The sequence below is a fragment of the Leptodactylus fuscus genome, chromosome 5, assembly GCF_031893055.1.
Source record: "Leptodactylus fuscus isolate aLepFus1 chromosome 5, aLepFus1.hap2, whole genome shotgun sequence".
NCBI lineage: Eukaryota > Metazoa > Chordata > Amphibia > Anura > Leptodactylidae > Leptodactylus > Leptodactylus fuscus.
The window spans coordinates 150,188,050-150,209,020 of NC_134269.1; the positions used below are offsets into that span (position 1 = coordinate 150,188,050).

Genomic DNA, 20,971 nt, shown 5'->3' on the forward strand with positions numbered 1-20,971 from the left:
TGTAGTATACATTTCCTCCAGTTTATATTATATGTGCCATTTAACATTTTAAGAAATATGTTACAGATTCCATGAGATTTAAGTTAAAACAAATGTGTCAAACAATTGCTAGCTTCCGATGATAAAAACACGCCTAGTAGTAGCCATCTTGTTGTATAAGTAATTTTGCACATAAATGTGAACTCTTTGGTATTTTCGTTATGATTTTGCTATAACAAAAACTAAACTATTAAAAACTATTTATGAGCTTTTTCCAGTGCTTTTTTTCACTTCACCATTTGGAGTGATCTCATTTTCCCCAAGTATTTCCAGCCACACAAATCATCACGCTGCTTTTATCCAAAATGAATTCCATCCAATGTTAAAGCTGCTTTTTATGTAAACAGACTTGTATTTTAGCTTACAGTTCAATTGGCAGTCATGTTAGATCACTTTCTATGTCTCCACGCATGTTTCTGTAATGAAATTTTATCAATAATCTAATCTGTCACAGACTTGGGACAGACATTGTGGCTATACATCTTGGAATGCTATTGGATAAATCATTGTATAGCTGACAGTTATTCCTCTTAAATCCCCTACACATGACACTTGGCTCAGCTGAGTGGACATGTATTTTCAAAGTGAGAACTTATTTCCTATGAGAAAAAGGACTGTGATGTAGAAATCCTAGTATTATCCTTTTTTTCCAACATCTGCCACAGGAGGAAGTCAGGATATCCCCATACATATTAGATGGTTAATCCAACTCGTGTAATGTGTCTGTAATGGATCTGTAGACAATTTATGTGTATCCTGAATGCCTTCATATAAAATCAATGGCATGTGGAGATATAGTAGGGCCATTGAGCCTGTAGAGATACATAATGGGGTCATCCAATAGCACTGCCAACAGTGAAAATAATGCAAGACCGGGGCCCCATGTAGCATAAATGTGGCATAGCAAATCCCATCCATACAAATCAGTTGCGTTTTTGGATATTACATGATGTCAATTATACCTACAGAAATGTCGGTGGTTTCCCTATAGGTATAATTGAAGTAGAAAATCTGCAGAGGAAAACTCTGAGGATTTTCTGTAAAAATGCTGCTGGAAAAACCACGATGCATTACGACCGCGTTTCTTCCCGCAGCACTTTTTCACCACAGTCCTCTACGTGGGGCCTAAATGCGTCTTTCTTTCGCCATCAACGTATAGCTTAATTTCCTGTTTTACTGTATTTCCTACCTTACTGTATTTTTTTTCTGGGTGTATATGCATTCTATAATTTTACAATGCAGAATTAAGAAGCGTTGTATTTCTATTACAATGTCATTTCTTTTATATATTTTTCCTCTAAATGACTTGTGATCTTCATGTAAGGGTTGTAGTGTCTAAGAGAATATATGTACTGTATAATGTGTAAATAATTTACAACTTAACTTATCACATTTATTTTTTCTTTCAGTGTTCATTTTTTATTGATTACTATATTAAACTTTATTTTTATAACACAAGTGGACTTTTATATTTTGTTTTTTAATATAATTGGAATATCCATATGTTCCAGGGTATTTCTTCCATTCATCGTGTATGCGCAAAATGGACAAGTCTCAGGATAGCTCTGGATAACCCATGACTGTCTCTTAAAACAATAAGCCCCCCTCCCTTGTTGATGTTACAGTCATATTCATCACTGAATCACGAGAGTTAAATTTGCCAATATCAGAGTTTTCTCCAATCCCTGCCATTGCTGGCAATCATGATAGATATATCCGCATAATAAGAGCAATGAAAGACTAAAGTCCCCAGACTAATGTCAGACAAAGCTTACAGACAAAAGTACCTGTATATTCGAAAAAAAGGCAGACTCAATTTATGTTTATAATCTCAGACTAAACCATGAAGTCTTAACATGGAAAGCTCTGGTCTTCATCAAAGTTTTCCTTAACCAGAATCACTTGTCTACAGTTTCCACATTTCAAGCTCGGTAAAATGTATGACATGCTGAAGTGCCTACAGTGGTTTCCTGTTTGGCCAGTTCACTCCATAAAAAAGTAAATGGTATTATTCTCACCACAAATCCTGAAATTCTTCAAAATTGCTGTAAATGTACACAATAAGACTACATAAGGAGAAGCAAAAAACCAACCCACAAAAGAGGAAGAGGAATAGAAGTAGTATGTGTAGGTTCCATAGTGCCACACCCAGGTATTTTGTTGTTAGCATTGGCTGGGGGTAAATTATCAGATGTTTTATAGTAGCGAAGTATAAACTAAGTGTGACGAGTATATACAGTCCTATGAAAAAGTTTGGGCACCCCTATTAATCTTAATCATTTTTAGTTCTAAATATTTTGGTGTTTGCAGCAGTCATTTCAGTTTAATATATCTAATAACTGATGGACACAGTAATATTTCAGAATTGAAATGAGGTTTATTGTACTAACAGAAAATGTGCAATATGCATTAAACCAAAATTTGACCAGTGCAAAAGTATGGGCACCTCAACAGAAAAGTGACATTAATATTTAGTAGATCCTGCTTTTGCAAAGATAACAGCCTCTAGTCGCTTCCTGTAGCTTTTAATCAGTTCCTGGATCCTGGATGAAGGTATTTTGGACCATTCCTCTTTACAAAATAACTCAAGTTCAGTTAAGTCTGATGGTCGCCGAGCATGGACAGCCCGCTCTCAAATGATCTGAAAACAAAGATTGTTCAACATAGTTGTTCAGGGTAAGGATACAAAAAGTTGTCTCAGAGATTTAACCTGTCAGTTTCCACTGTGAGGAACATAGTAAGGAAATGGAAGACCACAGGGACAGTTCTTGTTAAGCCCAGAAGTGGCAGGCCAAGAAAAATATCAGAAAGGCAGAGAAGAAGAATGGTGAGAACAGTCAAGGACAATCCACAGACCACCTCCAAAGAGCTGCAGCATCATCTTGCTGCAGATGGTGTCACTGTGCATCGGTCAACAATACAGCGCACTTTGCACAAGGAGAAGCTGTATGGGAGAGTGATGAGAAAGAAGCCGTTTCTGCAAGCACGCCACATACAGAGTCGCCTGAGGTATGCAAAAGCACATTTGGACAAGCCAGCTTCATTTTGGAAGAAGGTCCTGTGGACTGATGAAACAAAGATTGAGTTGTTTGGTCATACAAAAAGGCGTTATGCATGGTGTCCAAAAAAAACAGCATTCCAAGAAAAACACTTGCTATCCACTGTAAAATTTGGTGGAGGTTCCATCATGCTTTGGGGCTGTGTGGCCAATGCCGGCACCGGGAATCTTGTTAAAGTTGAGGGTCGCATGGATTCCACTCAGTATCAGCAGATTCCTGAGAATAATGTTCAAGAATCAGTGACGAAGTTGAAGTTACGCCCGGGATGGATATTTCAGAAAGACAATGATCCAAAACACCGCTCCAAATCAACTCAGGCATTCATGCAGAGGAACAATTACAATGTTCTGGAATGGCCATCCCAGTCCCCAGACCTGAATATCATTGAATATCTGTGGGATGATTTGATGCTCGGTGACCATCAAACTTAACTGAACTTGAATTGTTTTGTAAAGAGGAATGATCCAAAATACCTTCATCCAGGATCCAGGAACTGATTAAAAGCTACAGGAAGCGACTAGAGGCTGTTATCTGTGCAAAAGGAGGATCTACTAAATATTAATGTCACTTTTCTGTTGAGGTGCCCATACTTTTGCACTGGTCAAATTTTGGTTTAATGCATATTGCACATTTTCTGTTAGTACAATAAACCTCATTTCAATCCAGAAATATTACTGTGTCCATCAGTTATTAGATATATCAAACTGAAATGGCTGCTGCAAACACCAAAATATTTAGAACTAAAAATGATTAAGATTAATAGGGGTGCCCAAACTTTTTCATAGGACTGTAAATTGTATTTAACAGTAACCCAATTATTCCCTATCATCTGTAAAGTTACTATAAGATAAAGTAAAATATATAATGATAGTTCAATAGAGGCTAACTGCTAAACTTTTGCCTTTAGATATTCAGTTTCCATGACTTCATCTGTAGAACATATCAGTTTTTCATAAAACTGTCCCACTGAGAACTTTAATTTAAATTCTCTGATGTTCTTTTGGCATTGAGTGTGAAAATGAGAAATCTGTTCTCCAGAACCCTTGGATTCAAATACCATTTTTAAGCTTAATTTGGAAACACTTTCCATATAAGAGTCATAAAATGGTCAACTCCCACTCTATTCCTTTTAGTCCAAAATGCTGATGCGAACAATTTACTGGAATCGAGCGAGGAAAGCGAGTTCAGAAAAAATATTCTTCTACAGAATTTTATTGTTTGCATTTTAAATTTAGTATAAACTGTAGAATATTACAGAATAGAGATTTACAAAGCAGTAGCATGGAGTATAAAGTCTCTTTATGAACTTCACAAAGTGACTGCAGATATCAAATGTAGAATGTACTAAATAGATGTTGTGGTAATACATTTACTTGAAGAAACGATGATAAAAAAAATCCAGCACGCCCAATAATTGAATATTTTTGTAAATACATTTACTGCCTTTGTTGACTTCTGACTGGCACCCATCTTGTAGTGCAGGTCCCATTTACTGATCTTTCCTTACATACCCTGTTTCTCCAAAAGTAAGCCCAACCCCAAAAATATGCCCTAACTTGATTTTGCAGGGTTTTTGGAATAGACTTAAAATATAAGCCATACTCCAAAAATAAGCCCTAGTTACAGTCAACGCCTCCAGTGCTAGGTTATGTAACTGAGGTTATGGAGACCATGGCTCCCAACCAACCAGGATAAGTGTCCCGCCACCTTCTGCCACGACAGGGCAAAATCTGTTCACTCGCTCCCAAGTACCACTTCCTGATTCCCGAGTGCTGGCTCTGAGGTTCCCCCTCTTGGGCTGCTACTATGTTGTGGGCTTGACTATCTAAATGACCAAATGTCAGGTGCCATCCCTACTTGCTCCCACAGATGCAGCCACTCCACTATGGCACCTCTCCTTTACCATAAGGAGTGGAGATAGAGAGGGCACAGTGCCACTGCCACACAAAGTTTTAGAAAGAGACAGTGCCAGTAAGGGCGGGTTCACATCTGTGCCCGGTCTACGCTTTCAGGTTTCCGTCTTCTGCCAACAGGAGATGGAAACCCAGCAGTCAGTGTCTGCCTGTGAGAATTTGAAAGTCCTTTTAACCAGACACAAAGTCCTGCATGTCCGACTTTGTGTCTGGTTAAAAAAAAAAATGGTTTCGCCGTGGAGACCAGAAGACGCTCATGGGCGTTCACGGGCGGACACTTTGCAAACCCATTCAAGTGATTGGCAGTTTTTGTCTCCAGCCCTGGCAAAAGACGGAAACCTGAAAGTGGAGACCGGGGCACAGATGTGAACCCACCCTAAGTTTATTTAAGACCCACTGACCCTACATCATCAATTGTGAACGCAAGCTAGGGTCACTAACCCTAACCATTTTACAAGATTCATCTGAAGCAAATAAAAAAGATTATGATTTGCTCCAGAGCCTGAAAAATAATCCCTACCCCAAAAATAAGGCCTAGCCCCTTTTTGTAGAAAAAAATAATATAAGACCCTGTCTTATTTTCAGAGAAACACGATATTTATCAACAGACACAACTTGTCTAATGTCAGACCACATAGGCAGATGTTTGACAAACATGTTTACAGCACATTGCTTAGTCCTGGAAAGTCAGCCAAAGTAGCTTTGGGAATGTAAAAATCACAGTGGGAAATGAAAAAAAAAAAAATGTTGGTAATTAAAGGTATAGAATCCAAAACTGACATTAAACAAGAGAGTTGATATTTATGCAATTCTCTCATATAATCTTTAAAGTGGCTAACCTTTGTACTCTGTTACAAAAGACCTTGGCACAGACAATATTGAAGTGTCATAATTCTAGCCAAGGTATTCCTGTGCATAAAAGAGATGTCCATGCCCCATAATTCCCTTGTGGTTTCCTAATGTAGTTGTCAATGGTGAAAAGGATACTAAATGCTAAGAGAGGTTTGCCATTGTCATGAAATAATAAGAAAAATAACTATAGATGCTTCAAGGTCTTTCTTTTGCTGATGTAGTCTATTAACTACTGTACAATGGCCATTGCAGATCAGCTTGTTGGCCTTCCCGCATTAAAGCCAGAAAATCTCTAATTCCTTCAAGCCCTCAAAACATGGTTTAAGCAGCTAAGGCTAGCAATAAGGTTAGCATGTGATCAAGCAGATAAGGTTAATTTTAAAGGGATTCTACCATTAAACTACCTTTTTTTCTAATTACCACGTCAGAATAGCCTTAAGAAAGGCTATTCGTCTCCTACCTTTAGACGTGGTCTCTGCCGCGCCGTTTCGTAGAAATACCGGTTTTAACTGGTATGCAAATGAGCTCTCCGCAGCAATGAGGGCGGGCCCCAGCGCTGAAAGGCCGATGAGCGCATCCCCATTGCTGCCCGAGAGCTCTTTCCTGCGCCGCCTCCTTGTTCTGCAGCCACTCCGCCTCTTCTGGCTTCTCTTGCTCTTGTAGTTGTTTACAGGAGCAAAGAGAGGCCACCCCAAAATGGCCGTTGGCCAGCTCCTGTATTGAATTGCAAGAGCGGCTACCCCAAAATGGCCTTTCAGCGCTGAGGCCCGCCCTCATTGCTGCGGAGAGCTCATTTGCATACTGGTTAAAACCGGTATTTCTACAGAACGGCGCGGCGGAGACTCCTAAAGGTAGGAGACGAATAGCCTTTCTTAAGGCTATTCCGACGTGTTCATTAGAAAAAAAAAGGTAGTTTAATGGTAGAATCCCTTTAAGAATGACAGTGTATTCATTGACAGAACATTCATTGGGGATACAAAGGTTGAGAACAAAGGTATATTAGCAGGTCCATTTTAGTAGTAGGTTAATTCAGAACAGTTAAGAGGAACAAGACAGGTACTAAAGGATGACAGAGGAAACAAGGCAAACGGGAAGCAAAAATAGGAAGTACAGATGGGCAAGGAAATTGGTGACAGAGGCACAAGACAAATAGTCTCCTTTGTCTATCTGCCTTGTTTGGCATAAACAAATAATCCCATCTCAAACTGTTAAAGCCATATCAGCTGCCTGACAGACTAAAGGAAGAATACAGCCACATAAAACTTAAAAAGGACCATTCACATCCTCATAGATGTGCAGTATTATATACTGCTAGAAAATTAACAGGGCGCTGAATTCAGCTTACTGTCATCTTTCCCAGTATGCGCTCCAGTACTGGTGATATTGTTGCTGTTAGTTTTGGCACTGATATCTTCCCATTGTCAGTATATAATGCCGCACATCTACGAACACGTGAAAGATCCTCGATAGATCTATTTTGCATTTGAAAGACCAGAGAAACTTATACTGGTGTAGATGGTGTTAAATGTAATATAAATTACAAACTATTGCCCACATATTCCTAATTTTTTTTGCTATTTTAATACATCTATTAGGTCATTCAGGGGCTTGTCTGTTAGGGAACACCTTTAATGGTCAGTATGAATCTAGCCCATCCTTCCATAGCACAATTGGCCTTTCATGGCCTTTATTGCTTTTTAAAAAATTGTAAATAAAATTGGAATGAATAACTGAAACCTATTTGTTTCCTTCATCTGCTCTTTTAACCTTAGTGCATATCCTATCACAGCACATTAAGTGATTATTACATTTTTACCCTCTTCACAACTAAGTGTAATTTGCTTAGTTGTGGGCTTTAAACTCACATCATTATACATGTACGTCACAAGATTAACCACTTGATAGCCAATGGTATATCTGTACATCATTGATTTGCGAGACCTTATATGATCTAAACAGCTGCGACCCAGGCTGCCACCAATAGTGGCTGTTAATGTGAGTGCGGCATCTAAACAGGGCCTGCGCCATGAGAGCCGCTATATTCGCTACCCCAACCAGCGATCGGTTGCCACGACAACCAGAAACCTATTGAAGGTTACCATAATGGAAAAAAATGTGATGATAATTTTCATGGGGTGAATCTCGACTAAATATGGTTTTGAAACATGATTCATTTATTGTTTACTGCCATTTTAATGGAACCAGTGATACCAAAGTAATACATTGGATTTTTACTAAATTATTGATTAACTATACAAATATAAATTTTAATCAATATTTTTTTCAGGTCTAGAACAAGTGCCCAAGAATATTCCTGCTGACACAACTTTACTCGACTTACAGAACAACAAGATAACCGAAATAAAGGATGATGATTTCAAGAATCTGAAAAACCTTCATGTAAGATACTATGAATTATTTTCAAATTTCCCATAGAAAAAATCTAATGAAAAAAGTTAAATCCCTCATAAGGATGAGTAAAATCACTTCTCCCTTTCTTTGACATGGCCATCATCTTTCATTTAAGACAAGTTTGAAACTTTGCTAGTCTCATACAAACAAGAATATAGTGCTTGAATTATTGAATAATTGAATTATTGCTTGAATGAAGGGGCTGCAGAACTCATTCATCATTCAGTGAATGATCTATAGTCTAGCTCTGTTAGTGATAATAGTTGGAACTGGATGTTTCAGTCTGCATTATTCTAATCTTTATGGCCATTTTAAATAATGTATGGCAGAATCCTATTAGGATTAAAGGCAGTCTAACACTTCCCCAAGCATATACAACTGCTACTACTGGATTTTAGAACACATTACAGTGATAACAACAACTTAGTTATGTATGTCACTTTTGTAAATTTGGAGGAAAAAAACAACTTTGACGTCTTATGCGGATGAGGCAGTTGGTGCGCTGGTGCAGGCCTTCAGCTCCCACAGCACTGCTTTTGCTGCTCAACCTGCAAAGTTGCAGGCATGACACATACAATAAACCAGAATTCTGTGTCCAACAATTGAGAGCAAAGCCAATAACGTAATAAAGAATCCAAAAATAAAAAGGCATGCAATAGATATTTATTATACATCAATTACAAGTAAAAACACATCAAAATTATTAAGGATATATAAAGATAATATGGAAAGAGAAAGTATATTTGGATATACAAAATAAGAAGTATAACCAAAACCCCTCAAAAACTACTCATAAGACATATATCCATCAAATTTAACCAGGAAACAGGAAGGGGCACGCCATACATTTCCATAAGGATCAATGATATTTCCTCTAAAACACACATCTATACTTTTTTTGAAGCTGTCAGCTGTTGCTGCTGTGACTTGCTGCTGGGATAGGCTCTTTCACACTTTCACAGCGGTTTATTGAGCCAAAGCCAAGAATGGCTACAAAAGGAATGTGAAATACAGTATATATTTAGGAAGTACATATACTTCTCCATTCTGCTCAATCCATTCCTGGGTTTGGCTGAAAAAAAACTTTAGCAAAATGTATAACAAAAAAAGTTGTGTTGCTGCAACGTGAGGCCTCAGCCTAATTCTCCCCCCCCCCCCCCCCCTCGTCTTTTCAGAAGATTTTACATGGAATAGCATTTTCCCTTATTTTTTGCATGGGCCATTTATATATTTATATAAGTTTATCATGTCTCCCCTTTAAATGCCTTTTCGCAAGGCTAAACAAATGTAACTCCTTTAATCTCTCCTCATAACTGAGGTCAGCCATTCACCTTATCAGTTCTCTTGCCCTACCTTTTCCAAATCTAGGACGTACATTCTATGAACTGAACTGCATATTCCATGTGGGGCTGCACCAATGATTTATAAACTAGTAATATTACATTCCTGTTCTGCGAGTCCTTACCCCTTCTAATACATGACAATATCATCCTAGCCTTAGAGGTAGCTGATTGACATTGGATGCTGTTATTTAATCTATGATCTACAAGTACACCCAGGTCCTTCTCCACTAGTAACTATCCCAGTTTTACTCCTAGATAGTCCTGCATAACCTTATCCACATTTATCCACATTGAACCTCATTTGCCATGTGGATACCAAAAAACTCAGTTTTTCCAAGTCTGCTTTGTATCCTACATTTGTCCTCCATAGACTGTGCTGGACTCCATAGCTCGGTGTCATCTGTGAAAATAGATACAGTGCTATTAATCTCATCCTCAACCTAGCGCTGAACCTTCAACCACTTATAACAGAGGACCAGTTTGATAACAAGTCATTGAATACAACTCTCAATGTTCCTTTAACCATTTTTCAATCCAATTGCAAACTACATTTTCCAAGCCAATGGAGCTGATTTTACCATTTTTTTGTCTATGAGGGATAGTATCAAACACATTTATAAAGTCCATGAACATTATATCTACAGTCTCCCCTCTGTCCAGACTTCTATTCACCTCTTCATAAAAGCATATCAGGCTAGTCTGATAACTTTTGTCCTTAGTAAAACCATGTTGTCTGTTACTTACAATATTATGTACAGTCACATACTCCAGTATATAGAAGCATAAGAGCCCCTCAAACAGTTTTCACACAATGGATATTAAACTCACTGGTCTATAATTACCTGGGGAACACCTAAAGCTCTTTTTCAAAATGAGCACCGCATCTGCCTGGCACCAGAACCTTGGCACTGCACTAGTCACTAGAGAATCTCTAAAAGAAAAAAAAAAATTCCCTTACAAAATACAGTAAATACAAATATATTTGCATCAGTTGCAACAAGCCTTAATGGTCTATAACTAGAATACATAACCACCCACCATAGTATTACACCTCAATGCGTGTTTCACCAACACCTCGTCTGGAGGAAACATGCAGGCTAGGGGGTTTCCTATTTAGATCCAATCCTGGCTCTCAGAATTAAATACTACCCACCTTTTATCTCCAACATAAATGGTACATGCGGGACGCCAAGCCAAATCAAACATGGCCAGATCTAAATCTCCCAATGTACTATGAGACACAGGAGTGCTATGCATGATGGTATCTTCAAATTTCACGATATTCCAAAAAGGGGGGGGGGGGGAAACTAGTATCAAAATAACATACATCTACCAAGCCAGATAAGCACTATTTCATTTAGCAGCCCAAATACATAGCTAACTAATGGCCCCACATGAGCAAAATACATAATTCACTTTTACAATATAAAAAGGTACATAAGCTTTACGTGGATAAAGTGCTAAGTGCAAATGTACAAAATATCAAGAAAAATGCATCAGTGGTATGGTTAAGTAAACTGAGTAATAATGTGAACAAAAGCAAAGCATAAATTATATTATAGAGATTACAATGGCATGTTTAACAAGGCGTGCTGGAATAGGCTCAGTAGTGCAGTTTATAGACTTATTCTACGTTTTGATCAGGTTCAGAAAAGCAAAAGAGTAAGTATGAGAGGGAAATGGATGAATCCAGTTTAGGGACTGGAAGATAGTTATGGATGTTGTCAGTTTTATGTCTGAACTAGGAGCACTGATATCTGTAATGAGCACATTCACTTTAATATTAAAGACGAAGTAAGAAAGGCCATGGGGTTATTTTGGGTTAGATAATATAGAGAGAACAGAGATGAGATAGGCGTGTTTGGCATGGTGAAGTGCAGAGTTATACAGTAAGTATTGAACATGAACTTGTAGTGTAGAAAATCTGCTGACTTATATGATCTTCACCATAAAATGAGCCAAGGGTCTCGCTGTTTGTGTGGAACAGAGAGGTGAATAAGGAGAAAGTGTTGGTAATAGTGCTGTTAAACACACCCATAAAAGAGTAAGTATTTTCCAAGACTAGGAATGAGGAATCAGGCCACTTTAAGGGAAAATAGTCTGATGGACCTCATAGGAGGAGAATACAAATGGGAGGACATGAGAAAAATGTAAGGTCTAGAGATATTAAAAAGTATAAACTACAATGAATTAAAGCAATAGGGAAGGAAAGATTTTGAAAGGAAAAAATAATGAATAGAGATGAGCGAACAGTGTTCTATCGAACACATGTTCGATCGGATATCAGGGTGTTCCCATGTTCGAATCAAATCGAACACCGCGTGGTAAAGTGCGCCAAAATTCGATTCCCCTCCCACCTTCCCTGGCGCCTTTTTTGCACCAATAACAGTGCAGGGGAGGTGGGACAGGAACTACGACACCGGGGGCATTGAAAAAAATTGGAAAAAGTCATTGGCTGCCGAAATCAGGTGACCTCCATTTTAGACGAATAGTGGATTTCAAATCCGGGTCATATGAGAATGTGAACTTTGTGACTATGAGACAGGGATAGCTGTACAGGCAGGGATAGCTAGGGATAACCTTTATTTAGGGGGGAATGTTATTAAAAATAACTTTTTGGGGCTCTATCGGGTGTGTAATTGTGATTTTTGTGAGATAAACTTTTTCCCATAGGGATGCATTGGCCAGCGCTGATTGGCCAGAGTACGGAATTCGGCCAATCAGCGCTGGCTCTGCTGGAGGAGGCGGAGTCTAAGATTGCTCCACACCAGTCTCCATTCTGGTCCGACCTTAGACTCCGCCTCCTCCAGCCGAGCCAGCGCTGATTGGCCGAATTCCGTACTCTGGCCAATCAGCACTGGCTAATGCATTGTATTGGCGTGATGAAGCAGTGCTGAATGTGTGTGTTTAGCTCAACTACACCGGTGGAGTAGTTGAGCTAAGCACACAGATTCAGCTCTGCTTCAATCAGCGCTGGCCAATGCATTCTATTAGCTTGATGAAGCAGAGTGTGCACAAGGGTTCAAGCACACCATCAACTCTGATGTAGCAGAGCCAAGTGTGCACAAGGGTTCAAGTGCACCCTTGGCTCTGATGTAGCAGAGCCGAGGGTGCACAAGGGTTCAAGTGCACCCTCGGCTCTGCTACATCAGAGCCGAGGGTGCGCTTGAACCCTTGTGCAGCCTCGGCTCTGCTACATCAGAGCCGAGGGTGCGCTTGAACCCTTGTGCACACTCTGCTTCATCAAGCTAATAGAATGCATTGGCCAGCTCTGATTGAAGCAGAGCTGAATCTGTGTGCTTAGCTCAACTACTCCACCGGTGTAGTTGAGCTAAACACACACATTCAGCACTGCTTCATCACGCCAATAGAATGCATTGGCCAGCACTGATTGGCCAGAGTACGGAATTCGGCCAATCAGCGCTGGCTCTGCTGGAGGAGGCGGAGTCTAAGGTCGGACCAGAATGGAGACTGGTGTGGAGCGATCTTAGACTCCGCCTCCTCCAGCAGAGCCAGTGCTGATTGGTCAAGTTCCGTACTCTGGCCAATCAGTGCTGGCCAATGCATTCTATTAGCCCGATGAAGTAGAGCTGAATGTGTGTGCTTAGCACACACATTCAGCTCTACTTCATCGGGCTAATAGAATGCATTGGCCAATCAGCGCTGGCCAATGCATTCTATTAGCGTGAACTGAGTTTGCACAGGGGTTCTAGTGCACCCTCGGCTCTGCTACATCAGATTGCTACATCTGATGTAACAGTGCCGAGTGTGCATCAGATGTGTAGTTGAGCAGAACTGGCTCAGCACTGCTAAGTCTCTGCATTCGCATAGGAATGCATTGGCCAGCCTTCGGCCAATCAGCGCTGGCTCTGCCGGAGGAGGCGGAGTCTAAGGTCGGACCTGAATGGAGACTGGTGTGGAGCGATCTTAGACTCCGCCTCCTCCAGCAGAGCCAGCGCTGATTGGTCGAGTTCCGTACTCTGGCCAATCAGCACTGGCCAATGCATTTCTATGGGGAAAAGTTAGCTTGCGAAAATCGCAAACTGACAGGGATTTCCATGAAATAAAGTGACTTTTATGCCCCCAGACATGCTTCCCCTGCTGTCCCAGTGTCATTCCAGGGTGTTGGTATCATTTCCTGGGGTGTCATAGTGGACTTGGTGACCCTCCAGACACGAATTTGGGTTTCCCCCTTAACGAGTTTATGTTCCCCATAGACTATAATGGGGTTCGAAACCCATTCGAACACTCGAACAGTGAGCGGCTGTTCGAATCGAATTTCGAACCTCGAACATTTTAGTGTTTGCTCATCTCTAATAATGAATAAAAGTGAAATTATTAAAGGCTCTCCAAGACTTGCAGAGTTCACAGACATAGATAATAAAAGTAGGGGAAGTTTCTGTTAGGGATGGTGAGACATACCAGTCAATGACCCATTAAGAATGTTACTTTTGACTTACTTGCCACATGGAGGTTGAAAAAAACCTGACGTGGGGACAAGACCTTGAATGTGCAATTTGAGAAATTCTCAGACTGCACACTGAAAGTCATTTTCCAATCCTGGAAGACAGATCAGAATCAGGCCTGCTCTAGTGTATTTTTTCACAAGGACTAAGGTCCATGTGAAAAAAACTGAAGTATATAAATCTCAATGATCAAATGATCTGTGTGCGGTCTGTCAGTTTCAGACTGCATAATGTGCATCAAAATTGGATGGTATCCAGCTGACTATGGTCTCTAAAAGACAATTGAATGATCAACTAATAAGTAGTGCTTGATATACTATATGTTAGAGCTTGTTATACTATCAGAGTTGATAAGACACAAAAGCAGATTAAGTATTTTGGGCAGCTGCGTGGGACCAATGTCTGCCCAAACTTTTCACCACATTCCATTTAGCCTTTTACAGTTAGAATAGAGTTTGAGTCCTGCATACAAGTTTGCTGAGTCTTGACACAGATGCATGCAGAATCTTACAGTTCAAAGGTCCTCAAGCCTCTGCAGGACTGCAGAGAGAAGATAGAGAACCTGTAGAGGTACATGGCCCCTGCAAGGTACCACTTCTCTTACCCTGCATAAATAGCCCCTGCACAACACAATTATATTGCTTCTTTTACCTTGCATAAATTGGCACTTCACAATACTACTTATCCTATGACTTTTCTACTGCATGTACAGGCACATTTGGGCAATGCACAACACTTTTCTTGTATATGCATTATTAGAGAACTGGTACTATATTGGGTCCATATATGCGAGATTAGAGAAGGGGTGTTGTACTGAGACATACAACACCACTTCTAATCTCGCATATATGGAACCAATATAGTACCAGTTCTCTAACACAGCATATATGGGAAAAGTACTGTATGACTCCTGCAAACATAGGCACTGTACACTACGTCTTCTCTTATCACATACCATGTCTTTATCTTGTCATAGTCACTGCACCATACCATTTCTCTTAGGATGGTTTCACATCACTGTCTTTAAGTTTGTTGTTGTGAGCCATCAGAGGATCAGAACAATGGAAGATTATTAGATGATGAATGCAAATAGAAGTCTTTATTCTTGTAACTATCATCATTGATTTCAGCATTAAACAGAAAGACCCTTTAGCAGTTTTCTGTTTTGATTTTTGAGTTTTTTTGTCTAAACAACAGGAAAGATATCAGAAGGTATCCTCCATTTTTATCTAAGCAGCAACCTTTGTTCTGGTAACCTTATCCAGGCAGGATGTTGCACAAAAATGCAAATAATGTGTCATGAGTTTTAGTGAACAGTTTTATACAATAATGAATATTTAGAGATCTTGGGCGACACTTTTGGAATCATCTGAATCACATTCTACCACCTCTCGCAAGCACATTGCACTGATAAACAACATTTGGAAATTGTTTTGGAAATTGCAATGTGTCCACTGGGAATATTTTTTTGCAAAGTGGGGATGGGATTTGCTAGAATCCCATTCACTTTGCTGTGACTGTAAAACGCCCTGTTTTTTTCCCACCATGGACAAACCGCAGCGTTTAAACCATGTGGGGCCCTGGCATAAAAATGTTTTCCCTCCTTTTTAAGTTATATTTTACCAGTATAAAAAATAACATAAATATAAATCCCCATATATCACCAAAAGATATGGAAAAATTATTTGAATAATCCAAACAAAAAAAAAAATGTTATAGCTCTCAAAAGATGTCATGTACTAAAAATGTATCAGGGCCTGAACCAGGAAAAGGGTTAAATTTTAAGTAAAAAGAAGTGCTCTTTTATTCAAGCCTCATTCCAGACCTCTTGTAGACAATTTCGGATCAAAATTTTGGGGATAGGATGAATCCCATCCACACATTGCAGAAAAATATGCGCAGCAGAAACACAGCTGAAATCACAGCATGCCAATTATACATATGGAAATGCTGGCGGTTTCCTCATAGGTAAAAAGAAGTAGAAAGTTCTGAACTTTCTGTGAAAAGCGCTGTGGGAAAAAACGTGTTGCTGCAGTTTTTCCCGCAGTGCTTTCTTTGCTGCAGCCCGCTAAGTGGGACCTTAGCCTAAATGTTGTAAAATGAACTGAAGTCAATACGGTACTTTGGTTAATATGTGTCTTAGGCTGGGGCCACACATTGCAAAAACGCAGTATCATGTCCATGGCAGAAACGGTGTGGTAAAAACCGCTGCAATTTACATTACCTGCAAAGTGGATGGGATTCTAGCTATTCCCATCCCCTCACTGCAGAAAATATTTCGCAGTGGAAATGTTACGATTTCTAAAATGCTTGTGTTTTTGAAAAATTTAAGCATGTCAATTATAACTATAGAAACGCTGGCATTTTATGCATAGGTATGATAGGAGCAGAAAGTCAGCAGCGGAAAATGTTATGCATTTCCGCTGTGGTCTTTTTTGTAGCATTTTTTGGCTGTGGCTCACTACGTGGGGCCTTAGTGTTAAGATATATTACTTTCAGAGATCATCTTCAAAAGTTGATTCTTAGCCCAGTAATGTTCAAAATACAGGCCAAAAAGGATATTACAAGACTGGCTTTGTTAGTAGTGGTTATAGGAAACATCTGTTAGTCTTCAAAAAAAAAAAAAACTAAGTATAAAAAAATTGTCAGCCAAAAACAGAATATATTGTAACAGCCATGTAATAGTACAGTGCTAGCATAGGACATTTTTTTTGCATTATAGAGTATAATCCAAAATTGTCAGTTATTCAACATTTAGCACATTCAAAAAGTAAAATTTAACTGATGTGGGGTAAAAGTGCTAGAACAGCTAAGCAAATTAAATTAAAAAACAAACTAAATAAATACAGGTACTCAAACCTCAGGGAATAAAGGTGATATTTTTTCCAGAATTCCTGATTAGCAGCCATGTGCAGCTGTCTAGAAGGTTTTTAGCCAAAGGCAAACCATTCTTTATGCTTTGTTTCCAATTTCAGATTTTTTTTTATTCATTTGTGAAATTAAAGCCAGAATGGATTGAAAGAACGAATAAGTAGCAATTTTTCCTTATATGATCTCTGCCTTTACAATCCATACATGGTTTTGGTTTCAAAAATTGCATCAACCAAATCTGAGGTTGGAAACCGAAGTGACTTATGGCCAACAATAAGGATGAAGTTCACCAAGGAAGGGATCACTACAGAATGTTGAGTATCCATCATGGTAAATGGTTGTGAAGTTCTGACTTCTGAAATTTCCCCACTGTGGGACTATTAAAGGATTGTGTTATCTTATCTTTGCTGTAATGCTTTCACATTATAATTATGATAGGACTTGCGTAACACATATTTCTGTAAACTAAACATTATCACATTTTCCTTCTAGGCATTGATCTTGGTTAACAATAAAATTAAGTCCATCAGTACTGGGGCTTTTGCATCTCTCACAAAGTTGGAAAGACTGTACTTATCAAAAAATAACTTGAAGGAACTTCCTACCAATATGCCTAAGTCACTTCAGGAGCTGCGTGTCCATGAAAACATGCTGACCAAAGTGAAGAAGTCTGTGTTTGATGGACTGAATAACATGATTGTTATTGGTAAGTTATATGCTATGGTATATAAACTGTGGCTATCATATCTTTCATTTTCAAGCGTATAAAGAGAACCTGTCAGGTGTTTATTCTGCCATAAACTAGCCCTATCAATGTGCAGGAGGAAATAATGGCCCTTCCATTGTGACTCTCTGTAATCTTACGGCTGCAGCAAAGAAACGCATAAGAAGTGAAATATATAGATGAATTAATCTGTGTGTTACCCATGAACCAGAAGTGAAGCTGTTATAATCTGGAGTCTCTTAAATTTCCAGAGTCTGAAGGCCCAGGGTAGGAGTACGAACCTAATAAACTGTTACATTCACCTTCCCTCACCTGTCCTGGGTGTTCAGCGTTCTCTTTTGGTCCTCTTTTGGCCTCTTAGGTTACGTCACACTCTCTGGGGTCACCACTGAGACCTATTATTGGGCCTCAGTGGTCACATGGGGCGTTCTGAAGTCATGACACTTTACTGCAAGAGTTATTATGTCAATGCACCCCATGTGAGGGCTGAGTCTCAATCACAGACCTCAGTGGTGACCCCAGAGAGTGTGACGTAACCTAGGAGGCCAAAAAAGAACCACAAGTAAATGTCGAACACCCAGCACAGGTAAGGGAAGGTGAATATCGCTGTTTATTACGTTTCCACACCTCCTCTGGGTCTATATTTATTATACTCTGGGGTTTGAAGAAATCACATAGTATAATAGTTTCATTTCCCATTCATGAAAAACGTATTTGTTCCGAAACAAATCTTTGGGATGAACCATCTAGAACCAGAACAAATGTTCAACGGTTCACCCATCTATGAGAATTACCCTAAGGGCTCGTTCACATCTGCGCCCGGCACTCCGTACTTCAGGTTTCTGTTTCCTGCATAAAACAGAGCAGGAGACGGAAACCTGCAGGAGTCTCTCACCCATTCATTTGAATGGGTGAGAAAGATGTCCGGCCGTGAGCGTCGGTGAGCGTTTTATGCTCTCCGCCGCGAAACCGGGTTTTATAATCCGGACACAGAGTCGGACATGCAGTACTCTGTGTCCGGATTTTAAAAAAACGGTTTCGCGGCGGAGAGCATAAAATGCTCACCGCCGCACCCGGTCTGTGGTTTCCATCCTCTGGCATGCAGAAGACGGAAACCACAGGACGGACAGCTGAACACAGGTGTGAACCTAGCGTAAATAGTCACGAGGATGGGGACAGCTTCAGCCTAGTCACACTGTCTCCTTGCTAGTCACCCCTCATGGGCATGATTGACATTTCCCTCATAATGTCAGGCTGGGAGGGACTGTGATGGAGAGGCCAATTCTACCCAGGAGGTGTGATTAACATGGGACAGTGTGACTAGATTGAATCTGTAGACCACTTAATTAATTAATTTGCATATGACTTATTATGCTTCCATTTATAATTTCACTTTGCTGCAATAGATAGATTACAGAGGAGCAGCAATAGGAAAGTCATTACTTCCTCCTGCTGAAGGAGCCAATATACGGTGGAAGAAACACCGGCAGGTGTTTTTACAACCTAAATTTACCTCAGCATGTTCTGCAGCAAGTAATGACATTTTCTGTGGTGCAATATTAAACTTTCTGTTACTGAACCTTCTGCAAATTTACCTTAACTAGTCACGGGAGTGGGAAGCACCTGGTCATGTAGCCATTACACTAAATTGTACCCTGTGCAGCGTGACTGACATATCCCTCACTGTCTGCCATCAGCCTGTCTCAGGGTGCATTCACATGGAGGAAAATGGTGAGGAATTTGGTGTGGAATTTCAGTGCTGAAAAAAAAGCCTCCCATTGAGTTCAATGGGTTCCTTTATCTGCTAGCAGAAAAAGGAATCCATTGTAGTCAATGGGAGGCTTTTTTTTCAGTGCTGAAATTCCACACCAACTTCTTCATCATTTTCCTCTGTGTGAATGGATCCTAACTGTTGGCCTCACAGAGTGTGATTTAGTGCAATGACTACATGACTAGATGAAGCTGCCCCCCTCCCTCTTCAGTAGCAGTCAGTAAGCTTAGTGAGGGGCACTGTAAGAAAGGTCATTACTTGATGGGGTCAGTATAGAGTTGAAAAAAAACCTGACAGGTTTTCTTTAATGAACAGTCTAAAAGAAAAACTAACTTTGTTGCCTATAGCAACCAATCACAGTGTGCCTTTCATTTCTTATAGAGCTCTTGAAAAATAAGAGCTGTGCTGCCATTCCTTTTTCTTCAGACAGTTTCATAATTCAAACCCAATTTTTTAAAAACTAAAAAAATGCCTGAAAAATAAAATTAAAATAATGTTATTGCATATATTAAAATCTATAAATATCTTAAAATATCTAAAATCTATAAATATAAATCTATATTAAAATCTATCAATCTGTTCAATAAATTACTATACCATTAATACCATGGGAAGAATATGCAAATCTGTCTTCCATGATGTAATTAGAAAGTCAGGTGCCTCACTGTTGCAAACCATTACATCATGTAAGACAGATTTGCATATTCTTCCCATGGTCCCTTGCAAAGTGGAGTGCTAAAGGCTTAATAAGTCTCCACACACCTATATGGTGGCCTCTCCCCAAGGAGTGACGATGTCCCCATACCATTAATGTCAATAAAATACCATTAATGTAGTCAGAACATAGCCACAGGATGATATAAAAAGTCAGCCCTGTGTTCACCTAGAAGACATCCCTCTTATTAGCAATATGTTAGCAAAGATCTCTATTCAGTGTTCTCTGTGTATTATGGCTGTTGACTGTACCATCTAACTATGACTTGCTTCCATCATGTTTGTTTACTTTTGTAACAGAAGATGGCGGACTTTATCTTCTGTTACAAAGGTTAACAAACCATTAGTGTCAATGGGAATGGACACAATCAATCTATGACTGTTCTCTGCAACAGTTTAATGTCGTTGTTGGCATCCTATGATGGAAGACAGCAATTGACATTAACAAAGGTAGCTGACATTAACAAACCTTAGCTGATACTACAGACAATGAGGCAGGAGGGTATTGGAAAAATGCCTCCTGGAGTTCTGTATAAGCAACTTACAGTCTGTTTATCTCAGGGGTCCTCAAACTGCAGCCCGCGGGCCACATGTGGCCCGCCAAGCACTTCTGTCTGGCCCAGCCGACAACGCCGGCAGGCGTGCATTTATAATGAAGCTCCTGGGGAGCTGGGGCCAGGCCATGGAGCGCACTTCACTTTACCTATTGGAGGGCACCGCTCCCGATGTCTGTGTGACCTGCTCTGCCTCTGGCCCACTGTTTAAAAAGTTTGAGGACCTCTGGTTTAGATGATTACTACTTTTAAG

At 39.8% G+C, this 20,971-nt stretch overlaps 1 protein-coding gene across 1 annotated transcript in view; it reads left to right on the plus strand.

Moving 5' to 3' along the window:
- Positions 1-20,971, plus strand: part of DCN (decorin) — a 51,303-nt gene that overhangs the window by 4,111 nt on the left and 26,221 nt on the right. The window contains exons 3-4 of the mRNA XM_075274494.1: positions 8,151-8,263; positions 17,448-17,661. Coding sequence (XP_075130595.1) covers positions 8,151-8,263; positions 17,448-17,661 — 327 coding nt within the window. The remainder of the gene's footprint in view (positions 1-8,150; positions 8,264-17,447; positions 17,662-20,971) is intronic.